Below are 18,259 nucleotides of genomic sequence, written 5' to 3'. Positions count from 1 at the left end.
CATTGCCTGGCGTGTGCCTGCTGCACACCAGGGAGAGAAACAGCCGTTATTAGACTTGCAGTTCCTTCTGAAGTGCCCATGATAAGGACCGAGTGCATTTCCTGCAGCTTTCTCTGCAGATGTGCTCCTCACCTTGAAATCCTCCTTGTTGGTTCCCAGCTCCTCACCGTGGCCTGTGCTCTCTGTTTCAGACTGAGAACAAGGGGAAGCCCCTGCTGGACCATGAGGTGGCACCTGTGAATGTTCCAGCTATTGCTGCTGTCCATGTTATTAAGAGATACGTTGCCCAGGCAGCGGATGAACTCTCCTTTGAGGTAAGCAGTTCAAGGCGTTCCTTGTTGCTCAATTTTACAATGGCAAATGCCTTCAGAGCTGCACTGGTGCAAGTGCTCTCAAGCTCGGTGATGTTTGGCAGTGCAGAAGAATGCAGTCATTTGAGCTGTGCTTTCCTCCCAGCTGTGCTGAAGCTGGGATTGACACTGCAATCTCTTGCAGGTCGGAGACATCGTGTGTGTCATCGACATGCCACCAAAGGAGCTGACCCCCTGGTGGAGAGGCAAGCTCGGCTTCCAGGTAGGCACAAGCTTCAGACTGGAGAGTGCAACTTCAGTAAAGGCAGGAATCTCAGCTTAGAGCTGCTCTGCCTGCACAGGATGCCTAATGGACATAAACAGTTTCCCTGTGTCGGTGTCAGAGGACCTTGCCTTTGGCTGCTAATGTTGAAAAATTATTACCTTTATGCTGTGAACTATGGCCATTTTCTGCTGGATAGTCTTATGGAACGTCAGGCAAGCATGTTCCAAGGGAAATGTTATGTGGCTTTTGGTTTAACAGTTCAGACCTGAGAAATGCAGCATGCAATAGTTGGTCTCTATTTTGTTCTTGTTACAGGTTGGATTTTTCCCAGGGGAGTGTGTGGAACTGATTAATAAGAACATTCCTGAGGCACTCATCAACTCAGTGCCAAAGCCAGGTAGGGATGTTACATTTGATCGTGTGGGGAAGCAAAATGAAGTCTTTTTTGGGGTGTGTTCCATGTTTAGTACCTCCTTTATCCATCCCACATTGTCCTCTGTGTTGATGATTCTTCATGCACACCATGGGTCAGAGATTTGGCCCAATCCTCCTGTGTTTATGACTGGACTTGGGGAAACTATAGAATCTTCATAGAATGGCTTGGGATGGAAGGGACCTCAGGGATCATCATGCTCCAACCCTCCTGCCTCAGGATGGTCTCCCAGCCCCCACATTTAATGTGAGACTAGATCAGGCTGCCCAGGGCCCCATCCAACCTGGCCTTGGGCTCCTCCAGAGATGGGGAAAATCCCTTTTTGTATGTACTGGTTGGTAATGTTCTTCCCGTTCTGACGTGCTCTGTAGAATGTGCTGTGCTCGGCCTCGTCCAACGGAGCCAGACCTGAAATGACCTGGTTTCTTCCTTTTGTTGTGCAGTGCCCAAGAAACGCAGCAAGATCCTCACCTTCCTTCGTTCCTTGGTGAAGGCCCGCCCAAAGAAACCGACCGAGCGGGAGGTGGAGAAGGAAAGGGTGTTTGGCGGTGACCTGGGAGAGCATCTTCTCCACTCCGGTCGTGATGGTAAGGAGCTGCCCATTCCTGAGATCTTCCTCTGCTGGGCATCTAAAGAAGATGAAAGGGAGCTCATATCTAGCAGGGGGCAGGCTGATAGCCGTGGAGACACGTGTAATGGGAGTTGATGGCTGAAGGATAAAGTGAGGCGGATGCTCCTAAGAGACAAGCACATCTGTATTTGCTTCAGCCAAGCCTGGCTGGGCTTAGTGGATCGGATGTGAAGCACAGCCTGCAGCAGGACTTGAATCAGGAGCTCCACTGACGGCTGGCACGTGTTCTTCAGTCCCCCAGGTCCTCCAGAGCTGCGCTGAGTTCCTTGAGCAGCACGGCGTGGTGCAGGGGATATACCGCCTGTCCGGCGTCGCGTCCAACATCCAGAGACTGCGGTAAGAGTGCTGCGACTGACACAGCCTGAGTGCATCTGGTGTGGCTTTGGGCTTGCCTTCCTCTCGCTCAACCGGGTTTGCGTCCCTCTCTCCAGGCAGGAATTTGAGTCGGAGCAGATTCCTGAGCTCACCGTCCGGGACATTCACAGCGTGAGCTCCCTCTGCAAGATGTACTTCAGGGAGCTCCCGAACCCTCTGCTCACCCACCAGCTGTACGGCAAGTTCTCGGTAAGCACAAGGCCACGTCTTTCATTTCCCTCTTCCTGGGCCTCTTGGCAGATGGCTGCAGCAGTGCCCCAGCTCGGAGGCCCTTTTGCTGTCAGCCCCACGAGGTTTACTCGCAGTGGTGTACTAGCCTGATTGGTGTCTCGCTCCCTTTCTGCACTACTCCAGGATGCTGTTGGTGCCGCTACAGAGGAGGAGCGGCTGCTCAGAATGCAGGACGTCATCCAGCAGCTGCCCGCTCCTCACTACAGGTCAGTGCTGCCCTCAGCCTGCTGAGCTCAGCCCTGCTGCATTGCAGAGGGCAACGATGCGGTTCCAGCCTTTGTCTTTCTGAATTGCAGCACGGCATGCTCGTTGGTGCTGAACGTTTGCCTCTCTTGTTTTCCAGGACTCTGGAGTATCTGATGAGACACTTGGCGTGTCTGGCTGGGAGCTCCAGTATAACAAACATGCATGCCAAGAACCTAGCCATTGTGTGGGCTCCAAACCTCTTAAGGTAAACTTCTGGTTCTGTTTCAACACAACGCTTACATCTGTTCTCCATTAAAAAAAAAACCGGTGCTCCCTTTTTCTCCATCAAATGTGCTCTTCTCCTGTAAAATCTGTGGCTGACAGAAGAGCAGGAGCCTGAGCTGTTCTCCATCCCCACGGGCACAATGTCTAGGTGACAATTTCTGCAGTCTTGTTGAGATGGGACTGACGTGTCCTTGATCATCCAGGGGAATTTCTGCAGTGGCATCACTGATTGCCCACTGCGGAAGTCTCCAGAGCCTCAGCTGACAGCTTTTGGCTGCAACAATTCAGACTCGGGGAAACGGTCTTGGAGAAATGACTTCTAAAATCTGCCTTTTCTACAGACCACAGCAGAACGAGTCTGCCTGCACCAGCGGAAGAGCTGCCTGCATGGAGCTGCAGACGCAGTCGGATGTGGTGGAATTCATCATCAACCACACAGACGTCCTCTTCGGCTCCAAATCCGGAGCAGACATTGCAGATGCAGCAGGTGAGTGTCTTCCTCCATTAGCTTGATCTTGACCTGACACCTTGACCAAATGCAGGCCTTCTCCAGGATGTTTGAGATACTCTTTTACCATCAAGGGGACAGCAGACCTCTGGACTTCCATTAGGGTATGGCATCCTGTTGCTGGATGCTGAGAATGTCCAAGCCCAAACTTCACAAGGAGGAAACTGTCATTATTATGTTTGCACGCAGGAAAAGCTTGATGCAAGTGTGGCAGCGAAGCTTTCTCAGTTCCCTGCCCCTTTTATCTAGGGGTGAGCTCTCTTAATGATGACCGTGTCCTTTGCCATAAACACACCTCTGCCCACATGGTTATTTTGAGCTCCTCTTCTTCCAGTGGCTCGGATAAGCAAGCCTGAGAAAAATACAGCACCTCCCCCAGAACTGTGGTGGCTGTGCTGCTGCTTTCTGATCCTCGCTCTTACCTGTGGTTTTCCCTGACAGGGCACAATTCTCTCCCAGGGCCCAAGTCTGTGGGGGTCTCTTCTGCTGCCACAAAGCTGCTCAGCCTGGAGGAGGCACAGGCACAGAGGCGAGGCCACAGCACCTCTTCTGTGGTAACAGAGAGCAGCAGGGACATTGAAGTGGAAGAAAGCCCTGCAGCTGGGCAGGGCAAATTCCACACCGTCGTTGACTTTCCATCTGACAGGTAAAGAGGACTTTCTTTTCCAGCACCTAGCATCATTGTTTGGGTGGGATTTTGTGTTTTCCTGCAGAAACCAGGCAGTGCTAGGAACAAGCAACTGCTGCCAAGAGCTCAGTGCTGCTCTTCCCTCACCCTGCACCACGCACGACTCACAGCATTGGCTGTTTTCTCTCTCCAGGCAAAATCCACCCAGCAAGACTGAGGAATCACCAGCTAGCAGTTGGTGTTGCTGCTTCAGCCTCAGGAAGCCATCCTCTGGCAGCAAACGCCAACTGCAGCGCAATGCCAGGCAGCCCTCAGAAACAGCAGTGGTAGTCCTGGCAGGTAAGGGTGCAAATGCAGCTTCCAAATCCCTGCTTTTCAGGAACATACAATTCAAGCTTGCTCTGCACATGTATCTCTTTCTAGCGTTCAATCCCGTGCCTAAATCTTCACCCCTGATCAAGTACCACTGTCGTAATTCAGCTTGTGAAAGTTTGACACTAACCCCTGTGTATCCTTTCTAGGTGAATCGAGCCCTTGCCAAGCCATAAGATCCAGGGCAAGTAGCAAGGATGCTCTGTGTGCTTCCATCAGTGGAGAGCTCATAGGAAGCACAAATTGCTGCAGTTCCAATAGCAGCCTTCCATCTAACAACATTAATGGAGAGAAGGAGCTCATCGAAGTCCATGCTCTCATTACACCTGGCTCTGCTGAAGTTGCTGACCTGAGCCTCCCAGACACCACAGTCACAAGTGTGGATTTTAACCCAGAGTCTCTGCAGTGCAGCCCATCTGAAGCACAGTGTGAGTGCCCCGACAGCAGCACCTCCATGCAGGAGCAGGTCAGTGTCAGGGAGGAGGAGCAGAGCCTCTTGCAGGAGGACTTTCAATCAGGCCTCCAGTCCCAGGCACCGGACAGCAGCACTGAGAGCTCTGAGCCACTCTCTCCATGACAAGACAGGATGAGTCCTATCTTCACCATGGACCTCTCACATACTCCTGTCCTTTATACAATAATAAAAGCACACTTGTGCTCAATAAACGCCTTGACTGCCTCCAGTGCCTTCATTCAAACAGATTGGGATGAATGCAGCACACAGCAAGGCACCTCAGCTTGCAATGCTGTGGCTGTGGGGTGCGTGCAGCACAGCTCCGGGTTTGTTCCTGTTTTGTCTGGCTTTGGGATGTCTGCAGGGGGAGCTCTGCTACCATTTGGCATGGTAGCAAATAATCTCTCGCATCCTGGATGCTGCTCATGATACTCCCAAGCTTCCTGGCTGTGGCTTTGTGATGCTTTTCAGGGCTTTCTGATGCATTTTGATGCCTTGGATGTTGCTTAACACCTCCCTCCTCCCATCATGTCCTTTCCTGGCTCCCACCTACGAGCTGGCCGTGCAGATCATCTCCAGACCTGTCATCAGCACACTGCGGCAGGAGAAGCTCCCCCTGGCCAACATCAGGCAGTACTGCTTGGTCTGCAGCTCAGTGGCCATTTCCCTTTCAGGCGGCTCCTGCAGAAGAATCAAGCAGCAGAACCTTTTGCTCACCCTGCAGCACACAAATGCTACGAAAGCAGAAACAACCTGGGAATCTCTGGGTCTGCAAGACTTCACAGACACTCACCGACTGTGTCTGATGGCTCCATCCCATCCTTGATTTCCTTCTCCCCTTCTCCACATCGGATCCCACTGCTGAGCCATGATCAAGCTGCCCAGTGTGGCAGAGCATCGTGCAGAGCCGTGCTGGCACCTCCTCCCCTTCCTCTCCTGCAGCTCAGCGTGCAACCTGAGCACGTTTTTTTCTGAGAAAGTGACCAGCTCTTTTCCATCCCTTTGCCCCTACAAACAGTTGTCCAGAGGATCTCGTCCAAGAATTCCTGGAACAGCCTGCAGCTGGCTCTCCTGAAGTTCAGGCTCCTGCCTTTGCTTCCTGCCAGGCCCGCATTCCTTGAGATCACCAACTCAAGGAGGGCATGGTCACTGCAGCCCTGACCGCCTCCTGTCGTAACCCCTGGTGTGCACCATGTCCAGCAATGCTTCCCTTCTGCTTGCTGTGCCCAATGCCTGCACCACAGAGTGATTCTCACTGCACTCCAGGAGTCTGTCAGATTGCTTGCAGCCAGCCATGCTGATTTCCCAGACTGACTGGAATCCCCCATCAGGATGAGAGTCAGTGAGTGCGATGCTTCTGCTGGCTGCAGTAAGCAGCTCCCACCAACAGGCTCTCTTTCCAGGCGGCTGTAGCAGACCCTCACCTCCAGAAGCCCTGCACTGCTGCAGTTCCTAATTTTACCCACAAGTTCACAACCTGCTCATGGCTCTTCTTAGTTCTTTGCACTCAACTTCTCATCATAGAGGGCAAATCCCTTGCCTTCCAGAATTCCATAGTATCAATTGTGTCTGCTTTATGTCAGGATTTTTTTTCTTTCTTTTCTTTTTCCATTTTCTAGGTAGGAAAATGAATTTCTGAGCCAGGAGAAGCAGAAGTGAAACAGTCTTCCTGGCACTGCTCAGGTTGCAGGAGTTGCCAAGTGCTCCTCAGGTAATGTGTGCTGAAGAGCTGACCTTGGTGGCAGGGGCTGTGGCTGCATTTTGTGCCTGTCATGCGGGAATCCAAGAAAGCCTATTCAGAGCAGGAGCTGCAGAGCGAGATAAACATCACGAGAAGGTAAGGCTGAGAAGCAAGGACACCTCCAGAAAGAAGAGAAAAACTGAGTCAAGTGAGCTGCGTGACGGCCGTGTGATGCTGACCATGATTGGAGGAAGAGCGCATGGCTGGGAATGACTGATGGCTCTGGTTGGATGGGTGCCTGTGTGCACAGAGTTAAGGAGTGTTTGTGGGATGTTTTGCTGGCATCTAACGGCTGTAAGGGGAAGTCACAGAATCACAGAATCACAGAATGACCTGGGTTGGAGGGGACCTCAAGGATCATGTAGTTCCAACCCCCCTGCCTAGCAGGGCCACCAAACATACACCTTTACTAGATCAGGTTGCCCAGAGCCTCGTCCAACCTGGTCTTGAACACCTCCAAGGACGGGGCAAGTCAAGAGAGAAAACTTGTGAATGCATAGAAGGGATGTTAAAATCTGGAACAGACTGTTTGGATCAGTCACAGCTGAGTCCAGATTGCCACACTGTCAGAACCTGGGGCCTAGGATTTTCCTTTAAGAGTGCCAACTGCTCATTTTAAATGATAAAAAGTAACATTGATAGAAGCTTCCCTCCTTGCATTAGAATAAGGCATTGATATTTGATGTTTCTGTCTTTCCATTCCTTTAGCAGCCTGGGTGTTGATGCAGCTGTATGCAAGTGCTGCCCTCTCCTTCTGTTTTGTGTAAAAGAACAGTAAAATATGCAATCAGTGTGAGATCTTTCTGAAGTATTTTACTTTATTTGCCCCTAGGCTGCAATGGCTGGGAAATGGCAGTGTCACCCAGGAGCCCACACGGCGACCTGATGTCTCATTGTTGGGGTCTATTGGAAACCACCACGATGACAAAAGAATGCCTGGGATTCCTCCGGCCCAAATGCCAAACCTTGCACTTGGCTGTGCTGAACCTCATGAGGTTCACCCAGGCCCAAATCTCAAGTCTGCTGAGCTCAAACAGATGTCATATTTCTCCTGTCCTTCCATTCCGAGTCCATCTGTTCCCCAAAGCAAAAGAATTTGGAGGGAACCACCGACAGTTATGTGAGCGATTTCAGCGTCTATTTCTGATCATGGCAACAACTTCAGAGGTCACACTTAATTTACGGTGCCCGTTGTAATTCTGACCAAGGCTGCAGTTGCAGCTGACTTCCCAAGGCTGCAAGACGTGGTGGTGACACAGCCTTGTGCTTCTGCATTGGTGCTCATCCCACGTTTCCTTTCTCTGTCTCGCAGGTCAGCTCCTGCTGGAAGCAGATGGTATCCCAGTGTGAATGAAGGTCAGTGCAGGAGCAGCTGCTGATGGGAGGAAGGAAGTCCATGCTGAAGAGCTCTGAAGCATCTGCAGGTATGGTTCTGGAGGAGGCAGCAGTGATGTCGGAGGGCTCCCCAGCAGGAAGCTGTCTCATCCAAATGCTTGCTGAGTGGTTGGAAGGGAGCTTTCTGCATGATAGCAGCACCAGTTGCTTGCTTCAAATGCTGCAAAGACAAGGATTAGCAGGAGTTCCAGTATCTACAGTATCATCACGAATCACGATAGGATTACAATGTGTCCTCATACAAACGCAGCCATTTCTCTCTGAGTCCAAAGGCTGTCCGGAAACAATCTGTGAGGTCTCTCACACCAAACCACTGCTGTCCGTGTGGGATCTGACTCATTAGGGTATAGGGGTTAGGAACCACAGGCTGTCTTTTGAGAACGGGTTCAGTCATTTCCTTACATCTTGCACCAGCCGATACGTGCCGTCTGCCTTCCGTGCCGACAGGATTGGGGTGTTATAAGGCCACAGACAAGGTTCCAGAAGACCATCCTTAAGCACTGTCTGTGTTACAGCTTTTAGACCCACTCTCCCTTCTAAGGCTATGGGATATTGTTGCTGTTTCACAGCTCCACTCCCTCCTTGGGCAGTTCTTTGTAAGGGAAAATTGTGAGTCCACCCCGATTTCCTTCCCCTGCCCACAGCTTTGGATTCATTTCTTCTCATCACCAGCTGTTAACACATTCATTGACCCCTGATATCTGTTTCACAGACTTGCAGCTGTAATCCTCATTTAACTGTTAAATCTCTCCCCCATAAATCGGTCCCTGCTTCAGGCACACAGAACAATTGCCCTGCAACTATTTTATCTTTCCATTTTAGTTCTGTGGTCTCCAAGAGTGGAGCTGTCACTTCTGATCCCTCAGCCCCAGTTATGCACAACAGCCACATCCAGATACACGTCTGGTACCTCTGAACTAGCTAATGCTGTAGGATGGAATGTTGTTTCTGCACTGGCTATCAAATGTGGGATTGCTCTGAAGCAGTACAGCACAATGTGTTTTGTAATTTGCCCTTAGAAACAGTTTGAAAAAGTAGAAAGACTTTATTAGTATTAGTATTAGTAAAAAGAAGTTATTTCATAACATATTTTAGAAATACAGTTGTTCAATCATGTGATCAATTCTCACTTACAGAACTGTAATAGTTACAAATTGCATAGGTTTAGTATTAAGGACCAGAAAGCATGTTGTAAGGCCATTCTGTTTGGATAGGAGAAGCTCAGCAAAAGAAAAACAGACTCCAAAGAAGCCAGGGCCTCCACACAAGGCCGAAGTGACTCACTCTGTGGGCAGGTTGAGAAGCAACAGGCAGGCATCAAGAGACTCCCCTCTGTCCTCCTTCCAAACTTCTCTCTATTCAGGGATGAGCAGGTGTCCAGAAATAGTGGCCAAGTGTTGATAAGGAGCTGTCAGATGTTCAATAATTAGCAGTATATCTGCTGAGCTAGCAACAATTGGTATTTACCCAGTCACACACACACACACAGAATGGCCTGGGTTGGAAGGGACCTCAAGGATCAGGAATCTCCAACTCCCTGCGACAGGCAGGGCCACCAACCTCTGTAGCACTGCACATATGCACATTGCTGGATAGAAACAGCAGTGTGGGAAAAAACTGCATGCTGTGGATGCAAAGGGTGAATCAGAATGGCTTAACAGCTGTCCCACAAGGAAAAGCAATCCCTTACCTGCTGTGACATGCTCAAGGCAACACCAATGCAGAAGCTAGCAGCTGATGCCCACAAGGACAGCCAGCCTGGACTTATTTTCACTACATATCTTTGTCCTGATGTCCTTGTAGAACCTGGGACATTTCTCCATCTCAGCAGAAGAGGGCAAGAGGGGTAGAAAGCATGCACAGTCTCCTCTATTTTTCTGGCACTCAAAGAGAAAGAGAAGATGAAAACCAGCATTGTTTCCCTGCCCATGGCAAACACCAGCCTTTCCATCCTTACAGTCTTCCTGACATCAGCACTAATTGAAACAACATCCCACTCACCTTTGCCTTGTCTGCCAGAGGTTGCAGATCTTTCTATTGCATCCCTCTAGCTTTCAAGTCAAGAGCTCCTGTGTCACACAAGGAAAGCAATCTGTTACCTGCTGTGCCATGCTCATGGCAACAGAAGTCCAGATGCCAGCAGCTGATGCCCACAAGGACAGCCAGCCTGGACTTATTTTCATTACATATCTTTGTCCTGATGTCCTTCTAGAAGCTGGGACATTTCTCCCTCTGATCAGCAGAGGGCAGGATGGGTCCAAGGTGAGGGCACACTCTGCTCTTTAACTGGCACTCAAAGAGAAAGAGAAAATGAAAACCAGCTGTGTTTCCCTGCCCATGGCAAACACCAGCCTTTCCATCCTTATAGTCCTTCCTGACATCAGCACTAATTGAAACAACATCCCACTCACCTTTGCCATGTCTGGCAGAGGTTGCAGCTCTTTCTATTGCATCCCTCTAGCTTTCAAGTGAAGAGCTCCTGTGTCACACAAGGAAAAGCAATCTTTTACCTGCTGTGCCATGCTCATGGCAGCAGCAATGCAGATGCCAGCAGCTGATGCCCAGAAGGACTGCCAGCCTGGACTTATTTTCATTACATATATTTGTCCTGATGTCCTTCTAGAAGCTGGAACATTTCTCCATCTCAGCAGAAGAGGGCAGGAGGGGTCCAAGGTGAGGGCACACTCTGCTCTTTATCTGGCACTCAAAGAGAAAGAGAAAATGAAAACCTGATGTGTTTCCCAGCCCACGGCAAACACCAGCCTTTCCATCCTTACAGTCCTTCCTGCAATCATCAGCAATGGAAACAACATCCCACTCACCTTTGCCATGTCTGGCAGAGGTTGCAGCTCTTTCTATTGCATCCCTCTAGCTTTCAAGTCAAGAGCTCCTGTGTGACACAAGGAAAAGCAATATTTACCTGCTGTGCCATGCTCATGGCAGCAGCAATGCAGATGCCAGCAGCTGATGCCCACAAGGACAGCCAGCCTGGACTTATTTTCATTACATATCTTTGCCCTGATTTCCTTCTAGAAGCTTGGACATTTCTCCCTCTGAGCAGCAGAGGGCAGGATGGGTCCAAGGTGAGGGCACACTCTCCCCTGTTTATCTGACACTCAAAGAGAAAGGGAAAATGAAAACCAGATGTGTTTCCCTGCCCATGGCAAACACCAGCCTTTCCATCCTTACAGTCCTTCCTGAAATCATCAGCAACTGAAACAACATCCCACTCACCTTTGCCATGTCTGGCAGAGGTTGCAGCTCTTTCTTTTGCATCCCTCTAGCTTTTAAGTCAAGAGCTCCTGTGTCACACAAGGAAAAGCAATCTTTTACCTGCTGTGCCATGCTCATGGCAGCAGAAGTCCAGATGCCAGCAGCTGATGCCCACAAGGACATCCAGCCTGGACTTATTTTCATTACATATCTTTGTCCTGATGTCCTTCTAGAAGCTCTAACATTTCTCAGCAGCAGCAGAGGAGGGCAGGAGAGTACCAAGGTGAGGGCACACTCTCCCCTGTTTATCTGGCACTCAAAGAGAAATAGACAATGAAAACAAGATGTGTTTCCCAGCCCATGGCAAACACCAGCCTTTCCATCCTTACAGTCCTTCCTGACATCAGCACTATTTGAAACAAGATCCCACTCACCTTTGCCATGTCTGGCAGAGGTTGCAGCTCTTTCTATTGCATCCGTCTAGCTTTCAAGTCAAGAGCTCCTGTGTCACACAAGGAAAAGCAATCTTTTACCTGCTGTGCCATGCTCATGGCAGCAGCAATGCAGATGCCAGCAGCTGATGCCCACAAGGACAGCCAGCCTGGACTTATTTTCATTACACATCTTTGTACTGATGTCCTCCTAGAAGCTGGAACATTTCACCATCTCAGCAGAAGAGGGCAGGATGGGTCAAAAGTGAGGGCACACTCTGCTCTTTTTCTGGCACACAAAGAGAAAATGAAAACCAGATGTGTTTCCCTGCCTATGGCAAACACCAGCCTTTCCATCCTTACAGTCTTCCTGACTTCAGCAATAATTGAAACAACATCCCACTCACCTTTGCCATGTCTGGCTGAGGTTGCAGCTCTTTCTATTGCATCCCTCTAGCTTTCAAGTCAAGAGATCCTGTGTCACACAAGGAAAAGCAATCTTTTACCTGCTGTGCCATGCTCATGGCATAAGCAATGCAGTTTCCAGCAGCTGATGCCCACAAGGACAGCCAGCCTGGACTTATTTTCATTACGTATCTTTGTCCTGATGTCCTTCTAGAAGCTGGAACATTTCTCCCTCTGAGCAGCAGAGGGCAGGATGGGTCCAAGGTGAGGGCACACTCTCCTCTTTTTCTGCCACACAAAGAGAAAATGAAAACCAGATGTGTTTCCCTGCCCATGGCAAACACCAGCCTTTCCATCCTTACAGTCCTTCCTGACTTCAGCAATAATTGAAACAACATCCCACTCACCTTTGCCATGTCTGACAGAGGTTGCAGCTCTTTATATTGCATCCTTCTAGCTTTCAAGTCAAGAGCTCCTGTGTCACACAAGGAAAAGCAATCTTTTACCTGCTGTGCCATGCTCATGGCAGCAGCAACGCAATTGCCAGCAGCTGATGACCACAAGGAGAGCCAGCCTGGACTTATTTTCATTACATATCTTTGTCCTGATGTCCTTCTAGAAGCTGGAACATTTCTCCATCTGAGCAGCAGAGTGCAATATGGGTTCAAGGTGAGGGCTCACTATCCCATGTTTATCTGGCACAAAAAGAGAAAGAGGAAATGAAAACCAGATGTGTTTCCCTGCCCATGGCAAACACCAGCCTTTCCATCCTTACAGTCCTCCTGACATCAGCAGCAACTGAAACAACATCCCACTCACCTTTGCCATGTCTGGCAGAGGTTGAAGCACTTTCTATTGCATCCCTCTAGCTTTTAAGTGAAGAGCTCCTGTGTCACACAAGGAAAAGCAATCTGTTACCTGCTGTGCCATGCTCATGGCAGCAGCACTGCAGATGCCAGCAGCGGATGCCCACAAGGACAGCCAGCCTGGACTTATTTTCATTACATATCTTTGTCCTGATGTCTTCTAGAAGCTGGAACATTTCTCCCTCTGAGCAGCAAAGGGCACGAGGGGTCCAAGGTGAGGGCACGCTCTCCCCTGTTTATCTGGAACAAAAAGAGAAAGAGAAAATGAAAAACAGATGTGTTTCCCTGCCCATGGCAAACACCAGCCTTTCCATCCTTACAGTCCTCCTGACATCAGCACTAATTGAAACAACATCCCACTCACCTTTGCCATGTCTGCCAGAGGTTGCACCTCTTTCTATTGCATCCCTCTAGCTTTCAAGTCAAGAGCTCCTGTGTCACACAAGGAAAAGCAACCTTTTGCCTGCTTTGCCATGCTCATGGCAGCAGCAATGCAGATGCCAGCAGCTGATGCCCACAAGGACAGCCATTCTGGACTTATTTGCATTACATATCTTTGTCCTGATGTCCTTCTAGAAGCTGTAACATTTCTCCATCTCAGCAGAAGAGGGCAGGATGGGTCCAAGGTGAGGGCACACTCTGCTCTTTTTCTGGCACACAAAGAGAAAATGAAAACCAGATGTGTTTCCCTGCCCATGGCAAACACCAGCCTTTCCATCCTTACTGTCCTTCCTGACTTCAAGAATAATTGAAACAACATCCCACTCACCTTTGCCATGTCTGCCAGAGGTTGCAGCTCTTTCTATTGCATCCCTCTAGCTTTCAAGTCAAGAGCTCCTGTGTCACACAAGGAAAAGCAACCTTTTACCTGCTTTGCCATGCTTATGGCAGCAGCAATGCAGATGCCAGCAGCTGATGCCCACAAGGACTGCCAGCCTGGACTTATTTTCATTACATATATTTGTCCTGATTTCCTTCTAGAAGCTGGAACATTTCTCCCTCTGAGCAGCAGAGGGCAGGATGGGTCCAAGGTGAGGGCACACTCTGCTCTTTTTCTGGCACACAAAGAGAAAATGAAAACCAGATGTGTTTCCCTGCCCATGGCAAACACCAGCCTTTCCATCCTTACAGTCCTCCTGACATCAGCAGCAATGGAAACAAGATCCCACTCACCTTTGCCATGTCTCGCTGAGGTTGCAGCTCTTTCTATTGCATCCCTCTAGCTTTCAAGTCAAGAGCTCCTGTGTCACACAAGGAAAAGCAATCTTTTACCTGCTTTGCCATGCTCATGGCAGCAGCAATGCAGATGCCAGCAGCTGATGCACACAAGGACAGCCAGCCTGGACTTATTTTCATTACATATCTTTGTCCTGATGTCCTTCTAGAAGCTGGAACATTTCTCCATCTCAGCAGAAGAGGGCAGGATGGGTCCAAGGTGAGGGCACACTCTGCTATTTTTCTGGAACACAAAGAGAAAATGAAAACCAGATGTGTTTCCCAGCCCATGGCAAACACCAGCCTTTCCATCCTTACAGTCCTTCCTGACTTCAGCAATAATTGAAACAACATCCCACTCACCTTTGCCATGTCTGCCAGAGGTTGCAGCTCTTTCTATTGCATCCCTCTAGCTTTCAAGTCAAGAGCTCCTGTGTCACACAAGGAAAAGCAATCTTTTACCTGCTGTGCCATGCTCATGGCATAAGCAATGCAGTTTCCAGCAGCTGATGCCCACAAGGACAGCCAGCCTGGACTTATTTTCATTACGTATCTTTGTCCTGATGTCCTTCTAGAAGCTGGAACATTTCTCCCTCTGATCAGCAGAGGGCAGGAGAGTTAGAAGTTGCAGGCACACTCTCCTCTTTTTCTGCCACACAAAGAGAAAATGAAAACCAGATGTGTTTCCCTGCCTATGGCAAACACCAGCCTTTCCATCCTTACAGTCTTCCTGACTTCAGCAATAATTGAAACAACATCCCACTCACCTTTGCCATGTCTGACAGAGGTTGCAGCTCTTTATATTGCATCCTTCTAGCTTTCAAGTCAAGAGCTCCTGTGTCACACAAGGAAAAGCAATCTTTTACCTGCTGTGCCATGCTCATGGCAGCAGCAATGCAGATGCCAGCAGCTGATGCCCACAAGGACAGCCAGCCTGGACTTATTTTCATTACATATCTTTGTCCTGATGTCCTTCTAGAAGCTGGAACATTTCTCCATCTGAGCAGCAGAGTGCAATATGGGTCCAAGGTGAGGGCTCACTCTCCCATGTTTATCTGGCACAAAAACAGAAAGAGGAAATGAAAACCAGATGTGTTTCCCTGCCCATGGCAAACACCAGCCTTTCCATCCTTACAGTCCTTCCTGACATCAGCACTAATTGAAACAACATCCCACTCACCTTTGCCATATCTGGCAGAGGTTGAAGCACTTTCTATTGCATCCCTCTAGCTTTTAAGTGAAGAGCTCCTGTGTCACACAAGGAAAAGCAATCTGTTACCTGCTGTGCCATGCTCATGGCAGCAGCACTGCAGATGCCAGCAGCGGACGCCCACAAGGACAGCCAGCCTGGACTTATTTTCATTACATATCTTTGTCCTGATGTCTTCTAGAAGCTGGAACATTTCTCCCTCTGAGCAGCAAAGGGCACGAGGGGTCCAAGGTGAGGGCACGCTCTCCCCTGTTTATCTGGAACAAAAAGAGAAAGAGAAAATGAAAAACAGATGTGTTTCCCAGCCCATGGCAAACACCAGCCTTTCCATCCTTACAGTCCTCCTGACATCAGCACTAATTGAAACAACATCCCACTCACCTTTGCCATGTCTGGCAGAGGTTGCAGCTCTTTCTATTGCATCCCTCTAGCTTTCAAGTCAAGAGCTCCTGTGTGACACAAGGAAAAGCAATCTTTTACCTGCTGTGCCATGCTCATGGCAGCAGCAATGCAGTTGCCAGCAGCTGATGCCCACAAGGACAGCCAGCCTGGACTTATTTTCATTACATATCTTTGTCCTGATGTCCTTCTAGAAGCTGGAACATTTCTCCCTCTGAGCAGCAGAGGGCAGGAGAGTTAGATGTTGCAGGCACACTCTCCTCTTTTTCTGCCACACAAAGAGGAAATGAAAACCAGATGTGTTTCCCTGCCCATGGCAAACACCAGCCTTTCCATCCTTACAGTCCTCCTGATATCAGCAGCAACTGAAAGAACATCCCACTCACCTTTGCCATGTCTGGCAGAGGTTGCAGCTCTTTCTATTGCATCCCTCTAGCGGTCAAGTCAAGAGCTCCTGTGTCACACAAGGAAAAGCAATCTTTTACCTGCTGTGCCATGCTCATGGCAGCAGCAATGCAGATGCCAGCAGCTGATGCCCACAAGGACAGCCAGCCTGGACTTATTTTCATTACATATCTTTGTCCTGATGTCCTTCTAGAAGCTGGAACATTTCTCCCTCTGAGCAGCAGAGGGCAAGAGGGGTCCAAGGTGAGGGCACACTCTCTCCTGTTTATCTGGCACAAAAAGAGAAAGAGGAAATGAAAACCAGATGTGTTTCCCAGCCCATGGCAAACACCAGCCTTTCCATCCTTACAGTCCTTCCTGACATCAGCACTAATTGAAACAACATCCCACTCACCTTTGCCATTTCTGCCAGAGGTTGCAGCTCTTTGTATTGCATCCCTCTAGGTTTCAAGTCAAGAGATCCTGTGTCACACAAGGAAAAGCAATCTTTTACCTGCTTTGCCATGCTCATGGCAGCAGCAATGCAGATGCCAGCAGCTGATGCCCACAAGGACAGCCAGCCTGGACTTATTTACATTACATATCTTTGTCCTGATGTCCTTCTAGAAGCTGTAACATTTCTCCATCTCAGCAGAAGAGGGCAGGATGGGTCCAAGGTGAGGGCACACTCTGCTCTTTTTCTGGAACACAAAGAGAAAATGAGAACCAGATGTGTTTCCCTGCCCATGGCAAACACCAGCCTTTCCATCCTTACAGTCCTTCCTGACTTCAGCAATAATTGAAACAACATCCCACTCACCTTTGCCATGTCTGGCTGAGGTTGCAGCTCTTTCTATTGCATCCCTCTAGCTTTCAAGTCAAGAGCTCCTGTGTCACACAAGGAAAAGCAATCTTTTACCTGCTGTGCCATGCTCATGGCAGCAGCAATGCAGTTGCCAGCAGCTGATGCCCACAAGGACAGCCAGCCTGGACTTATTTTCATTACATATATTTGTCCTGATGTCCTTCTAGAAGCTGGAACATTTCTCCCTCTGAGCAGCAGAGGGCAGGAGAGTTAGATGTTGCAGGCACACTCTCCTCTTTTTCTGCCACACAAAGAGGAAATGAAAACCAGATGTGTTTCCCTGCCCATGGCAAACACCAGCCTTTCCATCCTTACAGTCCTCCTGACATCAGCAGCAACTGAAACAACATCCCACTCACCTTTGCCATGTCTGGCAGAGGTTGCAGCTCTGTCTATTGCATCCCTCTAGCTTTCAAGTCAAGAGCTCCTGTGTCACACAAGGAAAAGCAATCTTTTACTTGCATTGCCATGCTCATGGCAGCAGCAATGCAGATGGCAGCAGCTGATGCCCACAAGGACAGCCAGCCTGGACTTATTTTCATTACATATATTTGTCCTGATGTCCTTCTAGAAGCTGGAACATTTCTCCCTCTGAGCAGCAGAGGGCAGGAGCGGTCCAAGGTGAGGGCACACTCTGCTCTTTTTCTGGCACACAAAGAGAAAATGAAAACCAGATGTGTTTCCCAGCCCATGGCAAACACCAGCCTTTCCATCCTTACAGTCCTTCTTGAAATCAGCAGCAATGGAAACAACATCCCACTCACCTTTGCCATGTCTGGCTGAGGTTGCAGCTCTTTCTATTGCATCCCTCTAGCTTTCAAGTCAAGAGCTCCTGTGTCACACAAGGAAAAGCAATCTTTTACCTGCTGTGCCATGCTCATGGCAGCAGCAATGCAGATGCCAGCAGCTGATGCCCACACGGACAGCCAGCCTGGACTTATTTTCATTACATATCTTTGTCCTGATGTCCTTCTAGAAGCTGGAACATTTCTCCCTCTGAGCAGCAGAGGACAGGAGAGTTAGAAGTTGCAGGCACACTCTTCTCTTTTTCTGCCACACAAAGAGAAAATGAAAACAAGATGTGTTTCCCAGCCCATGGCAAACACCAGCCTTTCCATCCTTACAGTCTTCCTGACTTCAGCACTAATTGAAACAACATCCCAGTCACCTTTGCCATGTCTGGCAGAGGTTGCAGCTCTTTCTATTGCACCCCTCTAGCTTTCAAGTCAAGAGCTCCTGTGTCACACAAGGAAAAGCAATCTTTTACCTTCTGTGCCATCCTCATGGCAGCAGCAATGCAGATGCCAGAAGCTGATGCTCACAAGGACAGCCAGCCTGGACTTATTTTCATTACATATCTTTCTCCTGATGTCCTTCTAGAAGCTGGAACATTTCTCCCTCTGATCAGCAGAGGGCAGGAGAATTCCAAGTTGCAGGCACACTCTCCTCTTTTTCT

At 49.2% G+C, this 18,259-nt stretch overlaps 1 protein-coding gene across 1 annotated transcript; it reads left to right on the top strand.

The window, feature by feature from the left end:
• Positions 1–494: 494 nt before the first annotated feature.
• On the top strand, positions 495–1,642 carry LOC149912279 (rho GTPase-activating protein 32-like). The gene is made up of 4 exons (XM_090130966.1): positions 495–573; positions 892–973; positions 1,453–1,587; positions 1,620–1,642. Exons 1-4 carry the CDS (start codon positions 523–525, stop codon positions 1,640–1,642), a joined length of 291 nt encoding a protein of 96 aa, XP_089987092.1. The 5' UTR covers positions 495–522.
• Positions 1,643–18,259: the final 16,617 nt, after the last annotated feature.

Source organism: Phasianus colchicus, chromosome Z, assembly GCF_987193195.1.
Source record: "Phasianus colchicus chromosome Z, bPhaCol1.hap1.1, whole genome shotgun sequence".
Lineage (NCBI taxonomy): Eukaryota > Metazoa > Chordata > Aves > Galliformes > Phasianidae > Phasianus > Phasianus colchicus.
Note: the sequence above shows the minus strand (reverse complement) of the source record. Positions and strands in the feature narration are given on the sequence as shown.